Below are 21,776 nucleotides of genomic sequence, written 5' to 3'. Positions count from 1 at the left end.
TGATAAAAAATATATTTAAGCAATTTTAGAATAAGGCTGTAACGCAACTAAATGTAGAAAAAGTGAAGGGGTCTGAATACTTTACAAATGCATTGTACGTAAATTATATGTACGATTTTATACATGTGAAACTGTATTAATGTTTAAAAAAATAGATGTACAACACACTTTGATCAAGAATCAGTTTACAGACTGAAACAGACTTCATCCACAACTAATGTAGCTATGGCAACTTCCTGGATAATAAGGCAGCTGTTTTGGGCCACAATGATCACTGCATCTATTGCAAATCCATTAAAACATCTCCTCTTTCATTTCTCTCAGGACTTTGAGCGTGAGAAACATGCCCACGGCGTGCTGCAGTTCCAGTTCAACGAGATGAAGGAAACGCTAAAACAGAGCGAGGCGTTACTAACAGTGAGTCCTCCAAGGCATCCTCAAAATTAAACAACAAAGCTTGTCAGGACAGCCAAAATGACTTTACCTGTCACCTTTCAGTTTTCTTATTTCTGAACTTCCCTGTCTCCTCACCTCCATGCTGATCGTCTATTGTTCTCACTGCTTTCACACACACTTCATTTTCTCCTATTTATTCCATCACATCTTCCTGCATTTCCGCTGTCCAGGAGATCCGTCAGATGCGTCTCAAGCAGGACGGCTTTGTTAGGGAAATCTCTGACCTGCAGGAAACCGTGGAGTGGAAGGATAAAAAGATTGGGGTATGCCCTGTGAACTCTAATCCATTAGTTTTGTTAGTACATGTTCAATTTGATAGCATTTGGTGGATGCAAATGGTAACCCCCATACATAATTGTGTTGTGTTCACCTGCGTTGTGGTGTTAAAATACACTTATTTACTTAGCTAGCATCAACTTCTCTGCCTAAGTGCATGAATGCTTGATACTGTATACTGTTCCTTCACTTTCTCTATGCTCACTTTCACTTCACCCATATCTTTCTTTGTTCTTCACCTGCGCTTCCACCTCCCCCACTGGGGGAACTGCTCAGGCCTTAGAGCGGCAAAAGGAGTATTCGGATGCCATCCGAAATGAGCGGGATGAGCTCAGGGATGAGGTGGTCCAGCTGAAAGACATTCTGAAGGTACTTAGTCATCTCAAGGGAGTCGGACCTCTGAATATGCAACAGTGGCCCCTTAAACAGGGTTTCTCTATTGTAGTTATGCAGCTATAATGTACTGTTGTGAGACTCTTAAGCCTCTCATCAGTTTGTGTTCATGTCCTGCCCAGAAACAAGGAATTGTCCTCAGACCTGACCTGACTGCCAATGGGGAAACGCTGGAGTTGGGAACTGAAGGGTCAGCCAGTGGAGATCCAGCTTCTCAATTGGCTCAGAACTCCCAGATGTCGCCCATGGAAGGGGGGAACAGCATGCTTGGTAAGCACCATTACTGGACAAAGATCGCTACGTGTTGTAATCATCTCCTGCTTACTTCATAGCTTTGCCAAATAATAGCTAACTTGTAAGCTTAAATCATGCCCACACCTGATCTAATGCAACCCTGTAGACTTAACCTGAGTTTTGTTGACTGACATAGGTTTTGGACTTCTTCTGCGGCTAACTTCTAAGCTTTCACCACTGATTCTCCTCCCAACCCAATGCAACCCTTGCACTTGATGCATGTTAACTAATCCATGCATCTGAACCATGATTTAAAGCAGATGGTGTAAACACCCTTGTATTGGTGCCAAAATGTGTATCCTACATAGTAGTTTAATATTGAGGTAAGTCCAGGGTCATTAGGCTGATTGCTTTTGCGAAATGATGTTGACCTTGTGTTTGTCTATTATAAACTCTTTGCTTCAAGCTGATGAATGTTAATGGTATTTGAAGTGTTTGCTGTGGTGGTATAGTTGGTTGGTGTTTACACCAGATCATTACGCGGGTCACAATCAATAAATCCATTAATTGGTCTATTCAATGTAGGTTATCGATTATTTTTTGTACATGATTAGGATTTTTTGTGTGTGTGTTAAGTCACAAACCTGTCAATTTCTGGCCAGTCCCAAAGCAATATAACACCACAGTAGACATTTCAGAGTTTAAGATTTGCAGCTTGCCAAGGTGCCTCTGACCTGCTCATCTGCCTTGAAGATTAATCTGGGATCAAGGGTTTGTTTGGTGCTCTCCTCCTCTTCTTCCTTTTCCACCTCTTCCATGCTGGTTCGATTTTTACCCAATTCTTTCAAATTCTGCTTTGCGCTAATTGGCCCAGGTTCAACTGGCAGATCTTGATCATCAGAAAAATGTCTATTTGAAACTCCAAGACACAGTGTTTGGCCTATTTCTCCCTCATGGTATCCCTCATGGTCTCCTAGGCAGAGCTCAGGAGACGGAGTTGGGAAGTAGAGGAGATAAGGTGGTGGATCCAGGAAGGTCCAGGCAGCAAGAGGATACACACGAGGAGGAGGCTCAAGAGAACCATCTGACCTCGCCCACCCCGTGTAGCCTTGTTGGTGTTTCTGAAACAGAAACATCAAGGGAGGCTCAGCCAGTCTCGCCCACATTGGGGGAAGAGGTTGAAGGCAGTGATGTCAACAAAGACTCTGACAATGGCATACCAGTAGTAGAGGTCAAAAGTGGACCGGTCTGTGATTCTGAGGTACTTGTGGTTGTAACAGGTCCTGAGGAAGAGGTTACAGTAGCGGGGGAGGGGTATGAAGCAGCAGGTGTAGAGGGGACAGGGCAAGGCAGAGTAGAGGTTGCAAGCAAAGGGGAAATGGGAATAAAAAATGACAAGGCAGATGAGGCAGAGACCAAAGCTGTCAAGAGCAGTGACGACACCAAAGAGACGTCCTCAAAAGAGCCGACCTCAGAATATGGTGCAGCAGCTGAACAAGAGAAAAACGAATCAAGTAAAGAGGACGTGAAATGTTTAGACTCGTATCCTCTGCCTAGGGAAACCATTGAGGACACCATGAAAAATGGCACACAGATTAGCCAAGGGACAGACCTTGATACTCCTAAGAGCCCAGTCGAATCAAACCCTGAGTCTCAACCTGAGCCTCAGAAAACAAAAAAGGCTGAAGCGTTACCAGAGATAACTGACCTGCAGCCACAGGCCCAAGCAGGCAACAAGAAGAAGAAAGGCAAGAAGAAGAAGGGAGAGACACAAAGCGATGTAAAGCAGAAAGACCATAAGAAGAGCACAACAGAAAAGTGTGTAGTCTCCATGACAAATGGCACACAGATTAGCCTAGGGACAGACCTTGATACTCCTAAGAGCCCAGTTGAATCAAACCCTGAGCCTCAACCTGAGCCTCAGAAAACAAAAAAGGCATATGTGTTACCAGAGACCACTGACATGCAGCCACAGTCCCAAGGAGGCAAGAAGAAAAAGAAAGGCAAGAAGAAGGGAGAGAAACAAGGTGATGAAACACAGGGAGATAAGATGAGCAAAACAGAAAAGGATGAGGTCTCCACCCCAACCGATAAGGAGCCAGTAGAGGCGGTAGGAGAGGGGGTTATCACAATAGAGACACAGCAGCATCTAGAGGGGACCAGTAGTTCACCAGATCGAGAGCTCCAAAGCCCTGAACAAAAAGCACAAACCATAGCTGAGGAGGGACTGAACCTGAAGGAAGAACAACTAGAAGAAGACCGAGTAGAGGTTAAAAGCGAGGAGCCTACCATTGAAGTATCTCTGACTGACCAAGCTAAGAGTGAGGAAGTTGTCTCAAAGAAGAAAAAGAAGAAAATGAAAAAGGACAAACAACCTACAATGGAATCAGAGAAATCAGAAGGCGAGATATCAGTATTATCCCTTGAGTCCAACATTGGTATTGTTGATCCTGTTGATCACTCCAAGTGTATAACCAGCGCTTATAACCCGATGGAGGAATTAGAATCGACAACAAATACTGGTACCCAAAAGGACGAGTCAGGGTACACAACCAACCCTGATAACTTTGGAGACTGTTTGAACTCTTCAGCTGACCCAAAATGTCCATTGGACTCGAAACAGTCCACAGCTGGGAATTCAAACAAAGAGGAAGATACAATCAAGGTCTCAGTTGAAGAGGCTCAAACAATCCAAGACACAAAGGAACAGGGGAATAACTTTCACAGTCCCATCGTTCTAAGACCAGAGCTCAAGAAGAGCGTGGAACCTGAAGACCTTATCTTCCATGATGGTGTCACTACTCACCCAGACCAGGCTAATGAAAATGCGACACAAGACCTAAAAGAGGCAGGTCAGGATAAACAAATTGGGAGCCCAGAAGAGCGTACAAATGCACTTGAACATGAATACACTTCAATGGCACTGCCAGCAAATGTAGAGAAATGCAACAATTCAGCAGATGAAAAATGTTGTAGCATATCGCTTGACTGCAACTGCCCTGCTGCTGAGACCATAAGACTGCCTGAACAATTGGTGGATCTACCTGGTTGTCTAGTCACTGACAGGCACTTGTATGAAAACAACAGGACAGAAACACTTGATGCAGAAGAGGCATCAAATGGGGGGATCTCTATAGAGACCGAGCTGAATGATACAGAGACACGACTACAGGACCCATTAAAAGAAACTCCGGTGACAATTGACTCTTTTAGGGAACAGAGCCACAATGAAAGTGGACCATGCACTATGCTGGCTAAAGCAGAAGAGCAAGATGATCCCATTGAGGCCAAGCTGGAGGGTAACAAGGTACCTGGACCCAGTGAGCAGTGGAATGACGAGGAGAATGAAAATGAGGGTCAATCGTTTGACTTTTCTGACCTAGTTTCAGTGGTTCCTGCAAATGTATTCCCAATAACATCCCAAGAGGAGGTCAGCCAGGAAATGAGAACGATGTTGGTAGGATACAAAATAGAGGTAGAGCCTGGTAAAGCGAAGGCTAACAAGGAAGAGGAGGATGACAAACCTCAGGACACAGAGGGAGTTAGCATGATAGTGGCACAGCAATCAGTTGATGGGCGGTCAGATAATGCACCAGAGGAGCTCCGAAGCCCTGAAGAAAAAGCACAAACCATAGTTGATGGCCAGAACGTGAATGAAGAACAACAACTAATCACATTAGAGGAAGGGGTTAGTGTAACATACAAACAGAAAGACATTGTAGAGGAGGGAATGAGTGTGACTGTTGAACAGCAAGGTGTAGAAGAGCGCGAGAGGCAGCAGAATGCAACTGAGGTAGAGGCTTTGCCAGTAGAGGAGGGGGAAGAGGCAATCCAGTATGGGTCACAGCAGGGTAGAAGAGAAAGTAGTCAAAGTACAGAGGATTCAGCAGAGGGCAACAATGAGCAATCTAGGACAGGCTTGAAAAAAGGCAGTAAGAAAGTAAAAGGCAAGGGAAAAGAGGACTGCCGAATGTCCTAGTTTTTAGGTCTGCACTCAATATTAACAACAGCAAACATTTATGAAAAAGAGTCTCAACTACTACAGCCAAAGCAAGTACCATTCAAATTCCTTCCAAAGTTATAATTCGATGTACTGTATTTTGAGGTCCAAAAGTATTTGTGACACATTTTTTGTTTTGGCTTTGTATTCCAGCACTTTGGATTTCAAATTATACAATGACTATGCGGTAAAGTGAAGACTGTCAGCTTTAATTTGAGCGTACTTTTTGTTCAGCACTTTTTATACATGCTCTAGTCCCCCCATTTTAGGGAACCAAAAGTATTTGGACAAATTCATTTGTGTGTTAAAGTAATCAAAAGTGTAGTATTTGGGCCTATATTCTTAGTACTCAATGACTACACTAAGCTTGTTGGATGCATTTGCAGTTTGTTTTGGTTGTTTCAGATTATGTTGTGCTAATACATTATTTACCATTACATTTATATTGTCACTTTTATTGTAAATAAGAATAGAATGTTTCTAAACACTTCTACATTAATGTGGATGCTACCATGATTACGAATAATGGTGAATAATGATGAGTGAAAAGGTTAGAGGCACAAAGACCATAGTTCCAAAACATGCTAAACAGGAGAGGTTGAGGGGGATGATGTGTATGGCCCTGTCATTTTCTCACTCATCAGTATTCACGATTCATTCATGATTATCCATAATCATTGTAGCATCCACATTAATGTAGAAGTGTTTAGAAATATTATATTCTTATTTACAAGAAAAGTGACTCCAAAATGACACCATACATTATTTACCATACATTTCTATTGGGCATAAGCTTGATGTAGTCATTGCTTGGAATATGGGACCAAATACTAAACATTTGACTACTTTAATACACATAAGTGAATTTGTCCAAATACTTTTGGTTCCCTAAAATGGGGGGACAATGTACAAAAAGTGCAGTCTTTTCTAAACAGGTACCCCAATTTGGATGAAAATACCCTCAAATTAAAGTTGACTATGATAAACATTAGACATATAATGGCCATGCAACAACAAATATGCCACTGTCCAAATACTTTGACTTCACAGAATGTGGGTATTTTAGCTCATTTTTAGGGAAGTTTGTCATAAGGGGTGGGTAATCTTACCACGCAGGCTGTTTTTACCCAAACAAGCAGTAACACACCTGATTCAACTAAGAAAACCATTAATTTAAGACTAGTAGTAGTTGATAAGTATAATCAATCAAATGTGTTACTACTTGCCTGGCCCTGGTAGGGTACATTGCCCATAGTCTCGTATAAATCTGCAGCACCTATATACCTATACTGTAATAATATAATACTGATTGATTGAATTACAGTATGTTTTTCTTCATCTATTCAAGGCACAATGTTTATATTGCAATGCATGATATTCGTATCGTCATACCGTCCTTCTCTCATTCCGTGATTTATGGAATTACCGGCCTAGTACACAAGGGGGCGGCAAAAAAAAACAAAACCCATTGGCCGTCTTACCAGAATGCTAACAAAATTGGCACAAGTAATAGTGAATTTCCATGGAGGCTGCTAGCTAAATATGTTAACGAGCCCAAACGAAAATAAATAAATTGCAAAGACAGGCAATCCAGCTCATAAAGGTATACATATATAGGTAGGAGCTACCAAATGTCATTTTTGGACATTTACAAGCGAAATGTGAATGACAGACATTGTGCAAATTAAGTTTTGACGCATGCTTGTCTGAAGTAAAAACAGTACTGGCACTGGAGCAGCATGTGTACACACTTTGTCTGTGTGGAGTCGCTAGGGAAGGGGCCTGCCTGCTCAGACGGAACGTGAACGAAGAGGAGAAAAAAAACGCAAGGAAATCAAACAGTGGCAGCCTTACAGATAATTTATCCAAAGGGCTTTGAGCTCTCAAACACAGCAGAAAGCTGACACCATACGATTCCCCGTCACCTTATTAATTCAGCCACTTACTTAGACAACTAACAAGTTCAACTTAGGGGTCACGTTAATGCAGAATTCTGTGTTTTTAACGCAGGGGAAAAAATAAAACATATATCTTGCTGAATTTTGTAAACGCAGATCTAAAATGCTTATTAAAATTTCTGCTCGGCATCAGACTACTTTTGTGCTTGTTTCACTTCTCCACTCAGATGAGAATTCACAAACGAGCATTCTATCAGCAGACAGTTCTCTGAATGATGTGTAGCTACTTTCCTGATACTTTTCTCAGTTTAGCCAGACTACTTTTCTCTTGTAAAATGCAAGATTAACTTTAAGCAAAACATTAGGAAAAGTAGCTGGCTACATTCTTTCTATGATAAACATTCTAAATACAGGTATGATGGCCATGCATCGTTTTTGCAAGAAAGACCTTGCTTTTTCATTGTGAGCTCATTTACTTGTGTGGCTGCCAACCAAATAGCGTTGCACTTCTGTTGATAAAAAGGAAGCTATTTTCTGTCGAATGTGCTGCACTAATGTATTTTCTGTGAAGGAAAACTATAGTTGCACTTCCCTGATCACCCTTGAAGCAAAAAACACGACTTTAAATATAAAACTCGACCCTTGTCAATACACAGCTGGACTGCTCCCGCTTTCTCCCATTGTACTATTTACAAATAAACATGTTAAGAGTAGGGGTGTTAACCCCGGTGTTTTGGCTAAATTCCCAATCTGGCCCTAATACCATCATCGCCACCTAATCATCCCCAGCTTCCAATTGGCTCAATCATCCCCAGGACATTGCTGTAAATGAGAATGTGCTCTCAGTCAACTTACCTGGTAAAATAAGGGTTAAATAAATAAATAAAAATAAACTATCTCAACTGTTCTGGGGGAAATACGGTAAGCTTCATAATGTGAAATGAAGAACACGATCTGCTGTATCTGCTAAAGTATTGCACAAGTTGACTGCAGGTGCTTTACTTAAAAAGTAGCTACAAATATTACAATTTTTTTGAAAACATAAAAGAAATAGTTTCCCCTGGCTATTTCCAAATACGGTATACCGCCCAAGCCTAGTCAAAAGTTTGCACAGAACAAAAAAAATGTTCTTGCTTGGTGTATTTTGATGAAGAGAGAAACTAACCGATTGAGATTGTCTCATGCCATAAAATAATTGGCAGAAAAATCCTCCATGTTACAAGTCCATTCCATGTAGGCAATGATATCAGGTGAAATCCAAGCCCTAGGATATCATGTGCATACTGTAAAATTGCTTTGTGTTCAGTATATGCCATGTTTCCTGAATTCATATGATGATATGACTGCTAGACAAATTGTATACAGTGTAAGAATATGACTCCCTTGTTAATCACTGGTCTAAATGTTTCTTCATGTGCAGTTTTTGTAAGGAAATACCTTCTGACCCTTTTCAGGATTTGAATAAAATAAAGAATTACACACTTTGAGAAATAAACTTTAGTCATGTATAATACTAATTATGTAGTGTTATAGTATAATAGTACTTGTGTGTTGTCTGCCTGTCAATAGCAGTCTCATTGACGCACAAACATAATCTCTTCGGGTCAACTTCTCTCATCCATTAGCTGTTTAGCATAAAAATGCCCTAGAGGCTGTGTGCCCTCCTGTCCAGTTTCTGCATGCTAACCATAACCCCACCCCTCACCTACGCTCTCCCAATGGACACCTGCTCCATTGCATGCATCAAGTGATTCTAAACTCCTCCCACCCCGACTCAGCCCCTCCCCATCCATGTACTTGGCTCCTCCCACCCCTGGTATGTTAACATTGGTTTTACTGTATGCTCAAGTTGTTCTTATGATTGTTCTTGCATGAACATAATGAAAGTGTGTATTGATTGGGTTATAGATGCTTACTCAAAGTTATACAGATAATGGTGAGAAGTTCTGTGAAACTTTTAACACTGTAAGCAGATCAGCTCGAAATACTTTTTTTTCTTTCAGAGATCCGGCTGAGGAAGCTGGTTGACGAGCGGGAGAACTTGATAGGACAGGTGAGTAAGGACATCCATCCATCCATAGTCTGTCACCCATTACGCTAGCTGAACTCTTCAACTGAATTGGCCATAGACCTACAGGCAAATAAAATAAAATTGTATTTGTCACATATGCTGAATACAACAGTGAAATGCTTACTTACAAGCCCATGACCAACAAGAAAATAGAGTAAATAAAATATTTACTAAATAAACAAGTTATTTTTGTTTAGTTTTTTTGTTTAAAGTAACACAATAAAATAACAATAATGAGGCTATATACAGGGTGTACCAGTACTGAGTCAGTGTGCGGGAGTACAGATTAGTCAAGGTAATTTGTACGTGTAGGTAGGGGTAGAGTGACTGTGCATAGATAATAAACGGTGAGAAGCTGCAGTGTAAAAAGGGGGGGGGTCAATGCAAATAGTCCAGGTGGCCATTTGATTAATTGTTCAGCAGTCTAATGGCTTGGGGGTAGAAGCTGTTAAGGAGCCTTTTGGACCAAGACTTGGCACTCCGGTACAGCTTGTCGTGCGGTAGCAGAGAGAACAGTCTATGACTTGGGTGGAGTCTTTGACCATTTTTGTGGCCATCCTCTGACACCGCCTAGTATATAGGTCCTGGATGGCAGGAAGCTTGGCCCCAGGGATGTACTGGGCCGTACGTACTACCCTCTGTAGCGCCTTATGGTCGGATGCTGAGCAGTTGCCACACGAGGCGGTGTTGCAACCTGTCAGGATGCTCTCGATGGTGCAGCTATAGAACTTTGAGGATCTGGAAACCCATCTGGGAACCCATCGAATAGCCCCCGTGATATGCAACTTTTCAGGGAAGTTAGGAACAAATATACACAGGCAGTTAGGAAAGCTAAGGCTAGCTTTTTCAAGCAGAAATTTGTATCCTGTAGCTCAAAAAGGTCTGGGACACTGTAAAGTCCATGGAGAATAAGAGCATCTCCTCCCAGCTGCCCACTGCACTGAGGTTAAGAAACACTGTGACCACCGATAAATCCACTATAATAGAATTTCAATTAGCATTTTTCTACGGCTGGCCATGCTTTCCACCTGGCTACCCCTACACCGGTCAACAGCCCTGCACTCCCCACAGCAACTTGCCCAAGCCTCCCCTATTTCTCCTTCACCCAAATCCAGATAGCTGATGTTCTTCAAGAGCTGCAAAATCTGGACCCCTACAAATCAGCCAGGCTAGACAATCTGGACCCTCTCTTTTAAAATGATCTGCCGAAATTGTTGCAACCCCTATTACTAGCCTGTCCAACCTCTCTTTCGTATCGTCTGAGGTTGCCAAAGATTGGAAAGCTGCCGCAGTCATCCCCCTCTTCAAAGGGGTGCACCTCAGCCACACTCAAGGTCCTAAACGATATCATAACCGCCATCGATAAGAGACATTACTGTGCAGCCGTATTCATCGACCTGGCCGAGGCTTTTGACTCTGTCAATCACCACATTCTTATTGGCAGACTCAACAGCCTTGGTTTCTCAAACGATTGCCTCGCCTGGTTCACCAACTACTTCTCTGATAGAGTTCAGTGTGTCAAATCGGAGGGCCTGTTGTCCGGACCTCTGGCCGTCTCTATGGGGGTGCCACAGGGTTCAATTCTCGGGCCGACTCTCTTCTCTGTATACATCAATGACGTCGCTCTTGCTGCTGGTGATTGTCTAATCCACCTCTACGCAGACGACACTATTCTGTATACTTCTGGCCCTTCTTTGGACACTGTTAACTACCCTCCAGACGAGCTTCAATGCCATACAACTCTCCTTCCGTGGCCTCCAACTGCTCTTAAATGCAAGTAAAACTAAATGCATGCTCTTCAACCGATCACTGCCCGCCCGTCCAGCATCACACCTCTGGATGGTTCTGACTTAGAATATGTGGACAATTACAAATACCTAGGTGTCTGGCTAGACTGTAAACTCTCCTTCCAGACTCACATTAAGCTTCTCCAATCCAAAATTAAATCTAGAATCGGCTTCCTATTTTGCAACAAAGCATCCTTCACTCATGCTGCCGTATTATTGACTGTATGTTTATTTATTCCATGTCTAACTCTGTATGTGTCGATCTGCTGTGCTTTATCTTGGCCAGGTCGCAGTTGAAAATGAGAACTTGTTCTCAACTAGCCTACCTGGTTAAATGAAGGTGAAATAAAATAAAAATGACAAATCTTTTCAGTCTCCTGAGGGGGAAAAGGCGTTGTTGTGCCCTCTTCGCGACTTTCTTGGTGTTTAGACCATGATAGTTTATTGGTGATGTGGACACCAAGGAACTTGAAACTCTCGACCCGCTCGATGTGAATGGGGGCGTGTTCGGCCCTCCTTTTCCTGTAGTCCACAATCATCTCCTTTGTTTTGCTCACATTGAAGGAGAGATTTTTGTCCTGGCACCACACTGCCGGGTCTCTGACCACCTCCCTATAGGCTGTGTCATCGTTGTCGGTGATCAGGCCTACCACTGCTGTGTCGTCAGCAAACTTGGTGTTAGAGTCGTGCTTGGCCACGCAGTCGTGGGTGAACAGGGAGTACAGGAGGGGACTAAGCACGCACACCTGAGGGGCCCCTGTTTTGAGGATCAGTGTGGCAGGTGTGTTGTTGCCTACCCTTACCACCTGGGGGCGGCCCGTCAGGAAGCCCAGGATCCAGTTGCGGAGGGAGTTGTTGAAACCAAGGGTCCTTAGCTTAGTGATGAGCTTTGAGGGCACTATGTTGTTGAACGCTGAGCTGTATTCAATGAACAGCATTCTCACATAGCTGTTCCTTTTGTCCATGTGGGAAAGGGTAGTGTAGAGTGTGAGGTGAGATTGCGTAACTGGCCAAATAAATGGAACACTTGAGTAAATGAAGGTTCTAGTGGCTCTTTTATGGTATGGGAGTGCATTTTCCTGGCATGTTTACAATTGAAGTCGGACGTTCACATACACCTTAGCCAAATACATTTAAACTCATTTTTTCTAAATTCCTGACATTTAATCCTAGCAAAAATGTCCTGTCTTAGGTCAGTTAGGATCACCACTTTATTTTAAGAATGTGAAATGTCCGAATAATAGTAGAGATAATGATTTATTTCAGCTTTTATTTCTTTCATCACATTCCCAGTGGGTCAGAAGTTTACATACACTCAATTAGTATTTGGTAGCATTGCCTTTAAATTGTTTAACTTGGGTCAAACGTGTCGGGTAGCCTTCCACAAGCTTCCCACAAAAAGTTGGGTGAATTTTGGCCCATTCCTCCTGACAGAGCTGGTGTAACTGAGTCAGGTTTGTAGGCCTCCTTGCTCGCAGACGTTTTTTCAGTTCTGCCCACAAATTTTCTATGCGATTGAGGTCAGGACTTTGTGATTGTCACTCCAATACCTTGACTTTGTTGCCCTTAAGCCATTTTGCCACAACTTTGGAAGTATGCTTGGGGTCATTGTCCATTTGGAAGACCCATTTGTGACCAAGCTTTAACTTCCTGACTGATGTCTTGCGATGTTGCTTCAATATATCCACATAATTATCCTCCTCATGATGCCATCTATTTTGTGAAGTGCACCAAGCCCTCCTGCAGCAAAGCACCCCCACATGATGCTGCCACCCCCGTGCTTCACGGTAGGTTCTTTGGCATTCAAGGCTCCCCCTTTTTCCTCCAAACATAATGTTGGTCATTATGTCCAAAGGACATTTCTCCAAAAAGTATGATCTTTGTCCCCATGTGCAGTTGCAAACCGTAGTCTGGCTTTTTTATGGCAGTTTTGGAGCAGTGGCTTCTACCTTGCTGAGTGGCCTTTCAAGTTATGTCGATATAGGACTCGTTTTACTGTGGATATAGATACTTTTGTACCGTTTTCCTCCAGCATCTTCACAAGGTTCTTTGCTGTTGTTCTGGGATTGATTTGCACTTTTTGCACCAAAGTACGTTCATCTCTAGGAGTCAGAACGTATCTCCTTCCTGAGCAGTATGACGGCTGCATGGTCCCATGGTGTTTATACTTGCGTACTATTGTTTGTACAGATGAACGTGGTACCTTCAGGCTTTTGGAAATTGCTCCCAAGGATGAACCAGACTTGTGGAGGTCTACAATAATTTTTCTGAGGTCTTGGCTGATTTCCTTTGATTTTCCCAAAAATATGACTATTTTACAGCTATTTAAAGACAAGACTCTCGTTAATCTAACCACACTGTCCGATTTCAAAAAGGCTTTACAACGAAAGCAAAACATTAGATTATGTCAGCAGAGTACCCAGCCAGAAATAATCAGACACCCATTTTTCAAGCTAGCATATAATGTCACATAAACCCAAACCACAGCTAAATGCAGCACTAACCTTTGATCTTCATCAGATGACAACCCTAGGACATTATGTTATACAATACATGCATGTTTTGTTCAATCAAGTTCATATTTATATCAAAAACCAGCTTTTTACATTAGCATGTGACTAGCATTCCCACCGAACACTGCCGGTGAATTTACTAAATTACTCACGATAAACGTTCACAAAAAACATAACAATTATTTTAAGAATTATAGATACAGAACTCCTCTATGCACTCGATATGTCCGATTTTAAAATAGCTTTTCGGTGAAAGCACATTTTGCAATATTCTAAGTAGATAGCCCGGCATCACAGGGCTAGCTATTTAGACACCCAGCAAGTTTAGCATTCACCAAAGTCAGATTTACTATAAGAAAAATGTTATTACCTTTGCTGTCTTCGTCAGAATGCACTCCCAGGACTTCTACTTCAATAACAAATGTTGGTTTGGTCCCAAATAATCCATTGTTATATCCAAATAGCGGCGTTTTGTTCGTGCGTTCAAGACACTATCCGAAAGGGTAAATAAGGGTTACGAGCACGGCGCATTTCGTGACAAAAAATATTCCATTACCGTACTTCGAAGCATGTCAACCGCTGTTTAAAATCAATTTTTATGCAATTTTTCTCGTAAAAAAGCGATAATATTCCGACCGGGAAATCGTTTTTATTACAAAGAGAGTGAAAGTAAAAGCATGCTATCCCCTCATGCACGAGCCTCAGTCTAATGGCCCTCTGATAGAGCACTTGCCAAACGCGCTAATGTGTTTCAGCCTGGGGATGGAATTACATCGTTCAGCTTTTTCCCGCCTTCTGAGAGCCCATGGGAGCCGTAGGAAGTGTCACGTCATGCCAGAGATCCCCTGTATTTGTTAGAGATGATCAAGGAGGGCAAGAAATGGTCAGACAGGCCACTTCCTGTAAGGAATCTTCTCAGGTTTTGGCCTGCCATATGAGTTCTGTTATACTCACAGACACCATTCAAACAGTTTTAGAAACTTTAGGGTGTTTTCTATCCAAAGCCAATAATTATATGCATATTCTAGTTACTGGGCAGGAGTAGTAACCAGATTAAATCGGGTACGTTTTTTTATCCGGCCGTGCAAATACTGCCCCCTAGCCCCAACAGGTTAAAGGCACATTCAACTTAGTGTATGTAAACTTCTGACCCGCTGGAATTGTGATGCAGTGAAATAATCTGTCTGTAAACAATTGTTGGAAAAATTATTTGTGTCATGCACAAAGTAGATGTCCTAACCCACTTGCCAAAACTATAGTTTGTTAACAAGAAATTTGTGGAATGGTTGATAAACGATTTTTAATGACTCCAACCTAAGTGTATGTAAACTTCAGACATCAACTGTAGGTCCACTCAACCCCTTAGATGGCAAGATAAACGCCAACAAATTCACAGCCATTCTGAGTGATCACCTTCAACCTATGGTGAATCATTTCTATGCTGATCGGTGTGGTTTCTTCCAGGATGACAATGCCCCCATCCACAGGGCACGAGTGGTCACTGAATGGTTTGATGAGCATGAAAACGATGTATGCCATAGCCATCTCAGTCACCAGATCTCACCACAATTGAACACTTATGGGTGATTTTGGAGCGGAGCATGAGACAGTGTTTTCTACCACCATCAACAAAACACCAAATGTGTATTTTCTCGTGGAAGAATGTTGTTGCAACCCTCCAATAGAGTTCCAGACACTTGTAGAATCTATGCCAAGGTGCAATAAAGCTGTTCTGGCGGCTCGTGGTGGCCCAACGCCCTATTAAGACAATGTTGGTGTTTCCTTTATTTTGGCAGTTACCTGTATGTTTGTGTTGCTGTTTCCTGTTGTTGTTTTTATACAGCTACAGTTTGAATAGGTTTTAACTGTCTATCTATGTCCTGAATGTGGTCCTCCCTATAGGTGAAGAAACTGAAGGCCCAAGTTGAGCAGAAGAAACAGAGGAACGAGATTGAGGAGGACTCCAGCCCGGAGGGCGAGGTTCTGGAGAACGGCACAGACCCACACATACAAGACCTGCAGAGTAAGATCCACAGACACTGTAACGTGTTATGACTGAAATGAATAACTCAAGACAAAAATGTATGTTAGTCCTAACTATGTTATTTTAATAGGATTCATATCCAGTATCTACTGCATTGGCACATCAGACCTTGTTTTCTTTTTTCCCACATTTGCAGGAGATGCCAGCAGGCAACTTAGTGACCTAAAGTTCAAACTTGTCAAATCGGAGCAGGAAGTGACAGCTTTGGAACAGAATGTAAGTGTACTGTCATTAACCTGGTTGATTGGAAAGAGATAAGTATCACAGATCCAGGTACTGCTAATTTGACTCGTTATAGGCTGAGATTCTCATGTACTCTATCCAATCACCAATCTGCAGGTTACTAGGCTAGAGGGTCAGGTGACCCGCTACAAGGGTGCGTCGGAGAACGCAGAGAAAGTGGAGGACGAGTTGAAGGCTGAGAAACGCAAGCTGCAGAGAGAGGTATGGCCCCCAGCTGTCAGTTATGTGGCTTAAATCAAGCTCCTATGCAGAGACCAGATGTCAGGGGTCTGCAATGTTCAGAACATTGCTTCTGAAATGGATATTAATTACATGATCATATGGAATAGTTTCTCCCTCCTTTACCCGAAGTGTGCACTTCCCTGCATGGATTTAAAAGGAATGGACTAATCCTTTCAAACCTTAGGGGGAGTGAACAAGTGCACACTTGGGTTATAATGTACACAATTTGTGTGTTTTGTCATTGTTGATTTTGAATGAGTCTCTGAATAAAATCTAATGATTGTTCTTTCTGTTCCTTGATGGCAGTTGCGGTCAGCGCTGGACAAGATAGATGAACTTGAGTCGAACAACAGCCACCTCTCTAAACGGTTGGACAAGATGAAGGCCAATCGCTCCATGGCAACGACTCCCTAATGATGACCTGGCAGCATAACTCCGTCCCTATCCTGTCCGTCCACCAATGGCTGCCCACGTTGGAGGGAGTGTCCCGCCTTGCATTGGGCTTGCCTCTCCATCTGCTTCGCAACCTTATGAAAAAAAACTTTAAGTAACTTGAGTTATCCTAATCGCTAGCGCACACAACACAGAACACAAACACGCGCAATGTGCCATATTCTTAATGTATTTGTTTTTGTTTGTTTTTCCAATGATGAGAATTCTTCATAGGTGTATATATGACACAGTAAATGACACCCAGAAAGCCCTTACCAAGCACTAATTGGCAGGGAAGAATAAGTCTGTATGTCTTATTTTTTGGGGGAAAGCACTGCTCTGCACCAGAGAATTGTGGGAAATACGGTGCGACTAGGGGTGACTTGGGACTGGATAGGGTTCTTTGGACCGCGACTGGCTACTTGGGCTACATAACTTTCCTATCCCATCCCCAGTGTACAGACTAACACTGAATGTCCCTCTGTCCGGAACTATCCGCCGCCTCACTCAACCCCCTACATTCACCTTTACTAAACAGAGAGGACATGGCCCCAAGTCTCAGTGGACTGAACTGAACTGGGTTAACATGGTGTGCTGTGGATGTGAGAGCATTTTTTTGTGTGTATTTACATTTCTTTCCTTCTTATACCCTGCATTTCTCTTATCTGTGTCCTAAAAGCCAAATTATGAGCACATTTTACAAAGGTTGGGTATGTATGTTTGTCTCTTTTTGTGTTTACCTGTTGTCTCTTAAAGGGCAACTCCACCACTTTTCAACCTCGTTTTCATGATCTCCATCACATTACCAGTGTCAACGGCGCATTTGTACATTTTGAAGAAAAAACATATACAGTTGAAGTTTACATACACCTTAGCCAAATGCATTTAAACTCAGTTTTTCACAATTCCTGTCTTAGGTCTGTTAGGATCACCATTTTATTTTAAGAATGTGAAGTCAGAATAATAGTAAAGAGAATAATTTATTTCAGCTTTTATTTCTTTCATCACATTCCCAGTGGGTCAGAAGTTTACATACACTCAATTAGTATTTGGTAGCATTGCCTTGAAATTGTTTAACTTGGGTCAAATGTTTCGGGTAGCCTTCTACAAGCTTCCCACAATAAGTTGGGTGAATTTTGGCCCATTCTTCCTGACAGAGCTGGTGTAACTGAGTCAGGTTTGTAGGCCTCCTTGCTCGCAGACACTTTTTCAGTTCTGCCCACAAATGTTCTATGGGATTGAGGTCAGGGCTTTGTGATGGCCACTCCAATACCTTGACTTTGTTGTCCTTAAGCCATTTTGCCACAATTTTGGAAGTATGCTTGGGGTCATTGTCCATTTGGAAGACCCATTTGCGACCAAGCTTTAACTTTCTGACTGATGTCTTGAGATGTTGCTTCAATATATCCATATAATTTTCCTTCGTCATGATGCCATCTATTTTGTGAAGTGCACCAGTCCCTCCTGCAGCAAAGCCCCCCCACAGCATGATGCTGCCATCCCCGTGCTTCACGGTTGGGATGATGTTCTTCGGCTTGCAAGCCTCCCCCTTTTCCTCCAAACATAATGATGGTCATTATGGCCAACAGTTCTGTTTTTGTTTCATCAGACCAGAAGACATTTCTCCAAAAAGTACAATCTTTGTCCCCATGTGCAGTTGCAAACCGTAGTCTGGCTTTTTTATGGCGGTTTTGGAGCAGTGGCTTCTTCCTTGCTGAGCGGCCTTTCAGGTTATGTCGATATAGGACTCGTTTTATTGTGGATATGGATACTTTTGTACCTGTTTCCTCCAGCATCTTCACAAAGTCCTTTGCTGTTGTTCTGGGATTGATTTGCACTTTTCGCACCAAAGTACGTTCATCTCTAGGAGACAGAACACGTCTCCTTCCTGAGTGGTATGACATCTGCAGGGTCCCATGGTGTTTATACTTGCGTACTATTGTTTGTACAGATGAACGTGGTACCTTCAGGCTTTTGGAAATTGCTCCCAAGGATGAACCAGACTTGTGGAGGGCTACAATTTTTTTCTGAGGTCTTGGCTGATTTCTTTTGATTTTCCCATGATGTCAAGCAAAGAGGCACTGAGTTTGAAGGTAGGCCTTGAAATACATCCACAGGTACACCTCCAATTGACTCAAATGATGTCAATTAGCCTATCAGAAGCTTCTAAAGCCATGACATTTTCTGGAATTTTCCAAGCTGTTTAAAGGCACAGTCAACTTAGTGTATGTAAACTTCTGACCTACTGGAATTGTGACAGTGAATTATAAGTGAAATAATCTGTCTAAACAATTGTTGGGAAAATTACTTGTGTCATGCACAAAATAGATGTCCTAACCGACTTGCCAAAACTATAGTTTGTTAACAAGAACTTTGTGGAGTGGTTGAAAACGATTTTTATTGACTCCAACCTAAGTGTATGTAAACTTCTGACTTCAACTGTTATATAAAGTTAATTTCTACCTGATGAGAAGTTATTACATTTTAAAAACAGTGATTTTCAAACAGAGTCGTGGGGAGCAAGAAAACACCCTACCTTCAGTTAGAAACTCGTTGAAGATTTTGAAAATCAATGTTTTTTTACTTTTAATACTACCCTGTAATGTCACACGGAAACATTATTTTAGGACCACAGGTCATAGAAAAGTGCTGTTTTCCCATATGGAGATAAAGGACAACTCTACCAGTTTTCAACCTCATCAAGTCCAAGGGCTTGTGTAGTCCATAGGACACAGGAGTTGTTTATGCATCCCACCTTCCCAAGCTACACCTTCTCTCTTACCATAATTGCTATAATCATTGTCACACAAACAGAATGTACAGCATTTAACCCGCTTTCTACTTCAGATGTATTCATTTTTCAATTAGTTTTTTTTTTGGGGGGGACAAAATAATAGAATTGAAAGACCGATTTGTCTTTGAATGTACCCAGATCATGTTTATTAGGCGCCAAATGGAAGAAAAGGCTCAAACAAGGAGGGACTACCTAGAATTGTCCAATAAGATGCGCTTATTTTAGTTCTGTTGCCATTGGTTTGAAATGTTTTGCTACAGTGTGCAGGTGCCCTAATGAACACAACACAGGTGTTAGGTTCATTCGTTTGGGCAGGCTGTTTAGGACCTGTCTACTACAGCCGCAGCTATGAGTGAGCCTCAAAGCAGCCAATGACATGAAGACTCAGAGCAGCCTGCTAACCCCCCCCCCCCTTCCAATCTGGTAGAGCCTCGCTGACGTTTGTCTCAAGCAATAATGTAAAAAGGCCACCTCACATACTCTTGCTTGTTGAGACATGCTGCTGATGATGATGCTTATGGTGATGAAGAAGACTACACAAATAAGGGGGAATGTTGACAGGATAACCCTCAAACACACACTCTGGGGAGATGCTGCTTCACTCTTAACAAAGCTTTCAAATGTTTTTAAGACTTAAGGAATTGTAATCGCTGTGCAATAAAATGTCCAACCATGCTGTATCGGAAGTTGAGTGTTTAAATCAAATCATTGCAGGAAATTAGCTGTAAAACTGCAACATTTTCTCTACACCCTTGTTCTTACCATTGGGGTCCTTCTTGTTGTAACCTTCTGCAGGCAGGTGGCACCAGAAGATGTTGACACCCATGCCAAACTGTAACGCCATGGTATTATGAAACCACAGTTCTGAGGGAGAAACGGGGACAATGTTGAACTGATGTAACTCTTGTACAGTAACTGCACACTACAGTTTACTGTGTAAATTCAGGTAATTACAGTAAATTCCATACTATTTAGTATTGGGGACAAATTTTATTCAATTTGTTTGACTTGTGTGTAATCAGAATTTAGGGCTCTATTCAATCCGCGTAGCAGAAGTTCAGCTTTACAGCGTGATTGCAATTGAAAGGCAATGTTCCCGCTTTAGTGTAGACCGCATTCACGGTAAACACTGCATATGTCTGCTCAATCGGAAATGACCTTTACATTTCTAGTGCAGAGTCTGTAACTCTTCAGCTTTACAGATTTGAATAGAGCCCTTAATTTCATCATCCAGTCTGCCCATACCAGCGATGGAAAAACAAGTCTCTAGGTTCTAGTACACTAGTACCACCAAGCCTTCACAAACTCTGGGAACCATCCCAGGTCTGAACAGTATATGGCCAGACCCTCAGATTTGTCACCTGATACTAAGTTAGATGTGAAAGTAAATAGACAGGTATGTACATGTAGAGAATTTGCTTTCGTTACTGTGGAAGTATTATACCATTTTCCTGACACAAGGAGATGTAATCTCCCTCCAGGGGTCTCACCGGTCAGGAAGAGGAGCAATGTATCCTGGGGGCTGTAGAGCACCACACGCTTCCTCCCCGTCACCTGGGCCAGTTGGTTGTCCATCCCCTGACAACGAGGATGGATGGGAGGACACCACAGAACAGAGAGATTGAGTGACTTTGAAGTATCCTATAAGGGATCATCCTATAAAAGTGGAACTGACAGCGTTTTAACTACTTTGCATATATGAAACAAGCATACAATCATATCAGTCAAAAATATTGAATTCCCAGTTTATGCTTCAAAGCCAACTATTTCACTCAAAATTCCATGACATAGAGTTAGGCATTGTTGGCAGAATAGATAGATGCAGTTCATATAATTCACCAATACATTTCTTGGTAGTCAAAATATATTGCTATCAGATTGTAAATCACAGCTGGCCTGGTACATTGTTTGCTGCCACAACCGTTCGGGATGCACTTTCAGTTTCAATGACTCAATATTTTGAGCAAAAATGGACGACTCTAAGGGTGGGAATGTCAATACAATCAAACTCGCAAGGGAAAATGCTATATACAGCATCCTATGTACATAAGTGGACATTAAAGGGACATATTTTTTCAAATAAAACAATTGCCAGTTTGGGTCGCAGTTACATGATTTTTTATATATATATATATATAAATAGGCTATGTCTGGCCTGCGAATTCAATGTGTTTTTTCAATATGGTCCGTGCGCTGATTGAGTTTGACACCCTGGTCTTGCGTATTTATGTAGCTTGCTATTTATTTAGCAAGCTAAACACATGGAGCCTAACGTTAGCTAGCTAGCTGCTGGGGGGGATGTCATGTCATTGGAGGTGTGTGTGAATGACCAGCTTTTCTCCATCTTTTTTTCAGTGGCTACAGCTAGAGATGCAGGTGTCATTTGGTTAGCTAGCAAGAAATGGGGATCGCT

General features: G+C 42.2%; 1 protein-coding gene across 26 annotated transcripts in view; it reads left to right on the top strand.

Moving 5' to 3' along the window:
• The window catches only part of LOC106581656 (leucine-rich repeat flightless-interacting protein 2), a 90,360-nt gene extending 73,083 nt beyond the window's left edge, over positions 1–17,277 (top strand). For 22 of the 26 annotated variants that reach the window (XM_045704374.1, XM_014163842.2, XM_014163840.2 and 19 more), the window contains 5 exons: positions 325–417; positions 627–719; positions 1,009–1,101; positions 1,248–1,395; positions 2,337–8,752. In XM_045704374.1, coding sequence (XP_045560330.1) covers positions 325–417; positions 627–719; positions 1,009–1,101; positions 1,248–1,395; positions 2,337–5,338 — 3,429 coding nt within the window. In that variant the 3' untranslated portion in view covers positions 5,339–8,752. Of the gene's footprint in view, positions 1–324; positions 418–626; positions 720–1,008; positions 1,102–1,247; positions 1,396–2,336; positions 8,753–9,260; positions 9,311–15,530; positions 15,652–15,808; positions 15,889–16,011; positions 16,117–16,443 lie in introns of those variants that run through there. The other 4 variants (XM_045704378.1, XM_045704376.1, XM_014163855.2 and 1 more) reach the window with 3 other exon arrangements.
• The last annotated feature ends 4,499 nt before the right edge of the window (positions 17,278–21,776 follow it).

Source organism: Salmo salar, chromosome ssa21, assembly GCF_905237065.1.
Source record: "Salmo salar chromosome ssa21, Ssal_v3.1, whole genome shotgun sequence".
Taxonomy (NCBI): Eukaryota; Metazoa; Chordata; class Actinopteri; order Salmoniformes; family Salmonidae; genus Salmo; species Salmo salar.
The sequence above is the reverse complement of the archived record's forward strand: the minus strand, read 5'-3'. Positions and strand labels throughout refer to the sequence as shown.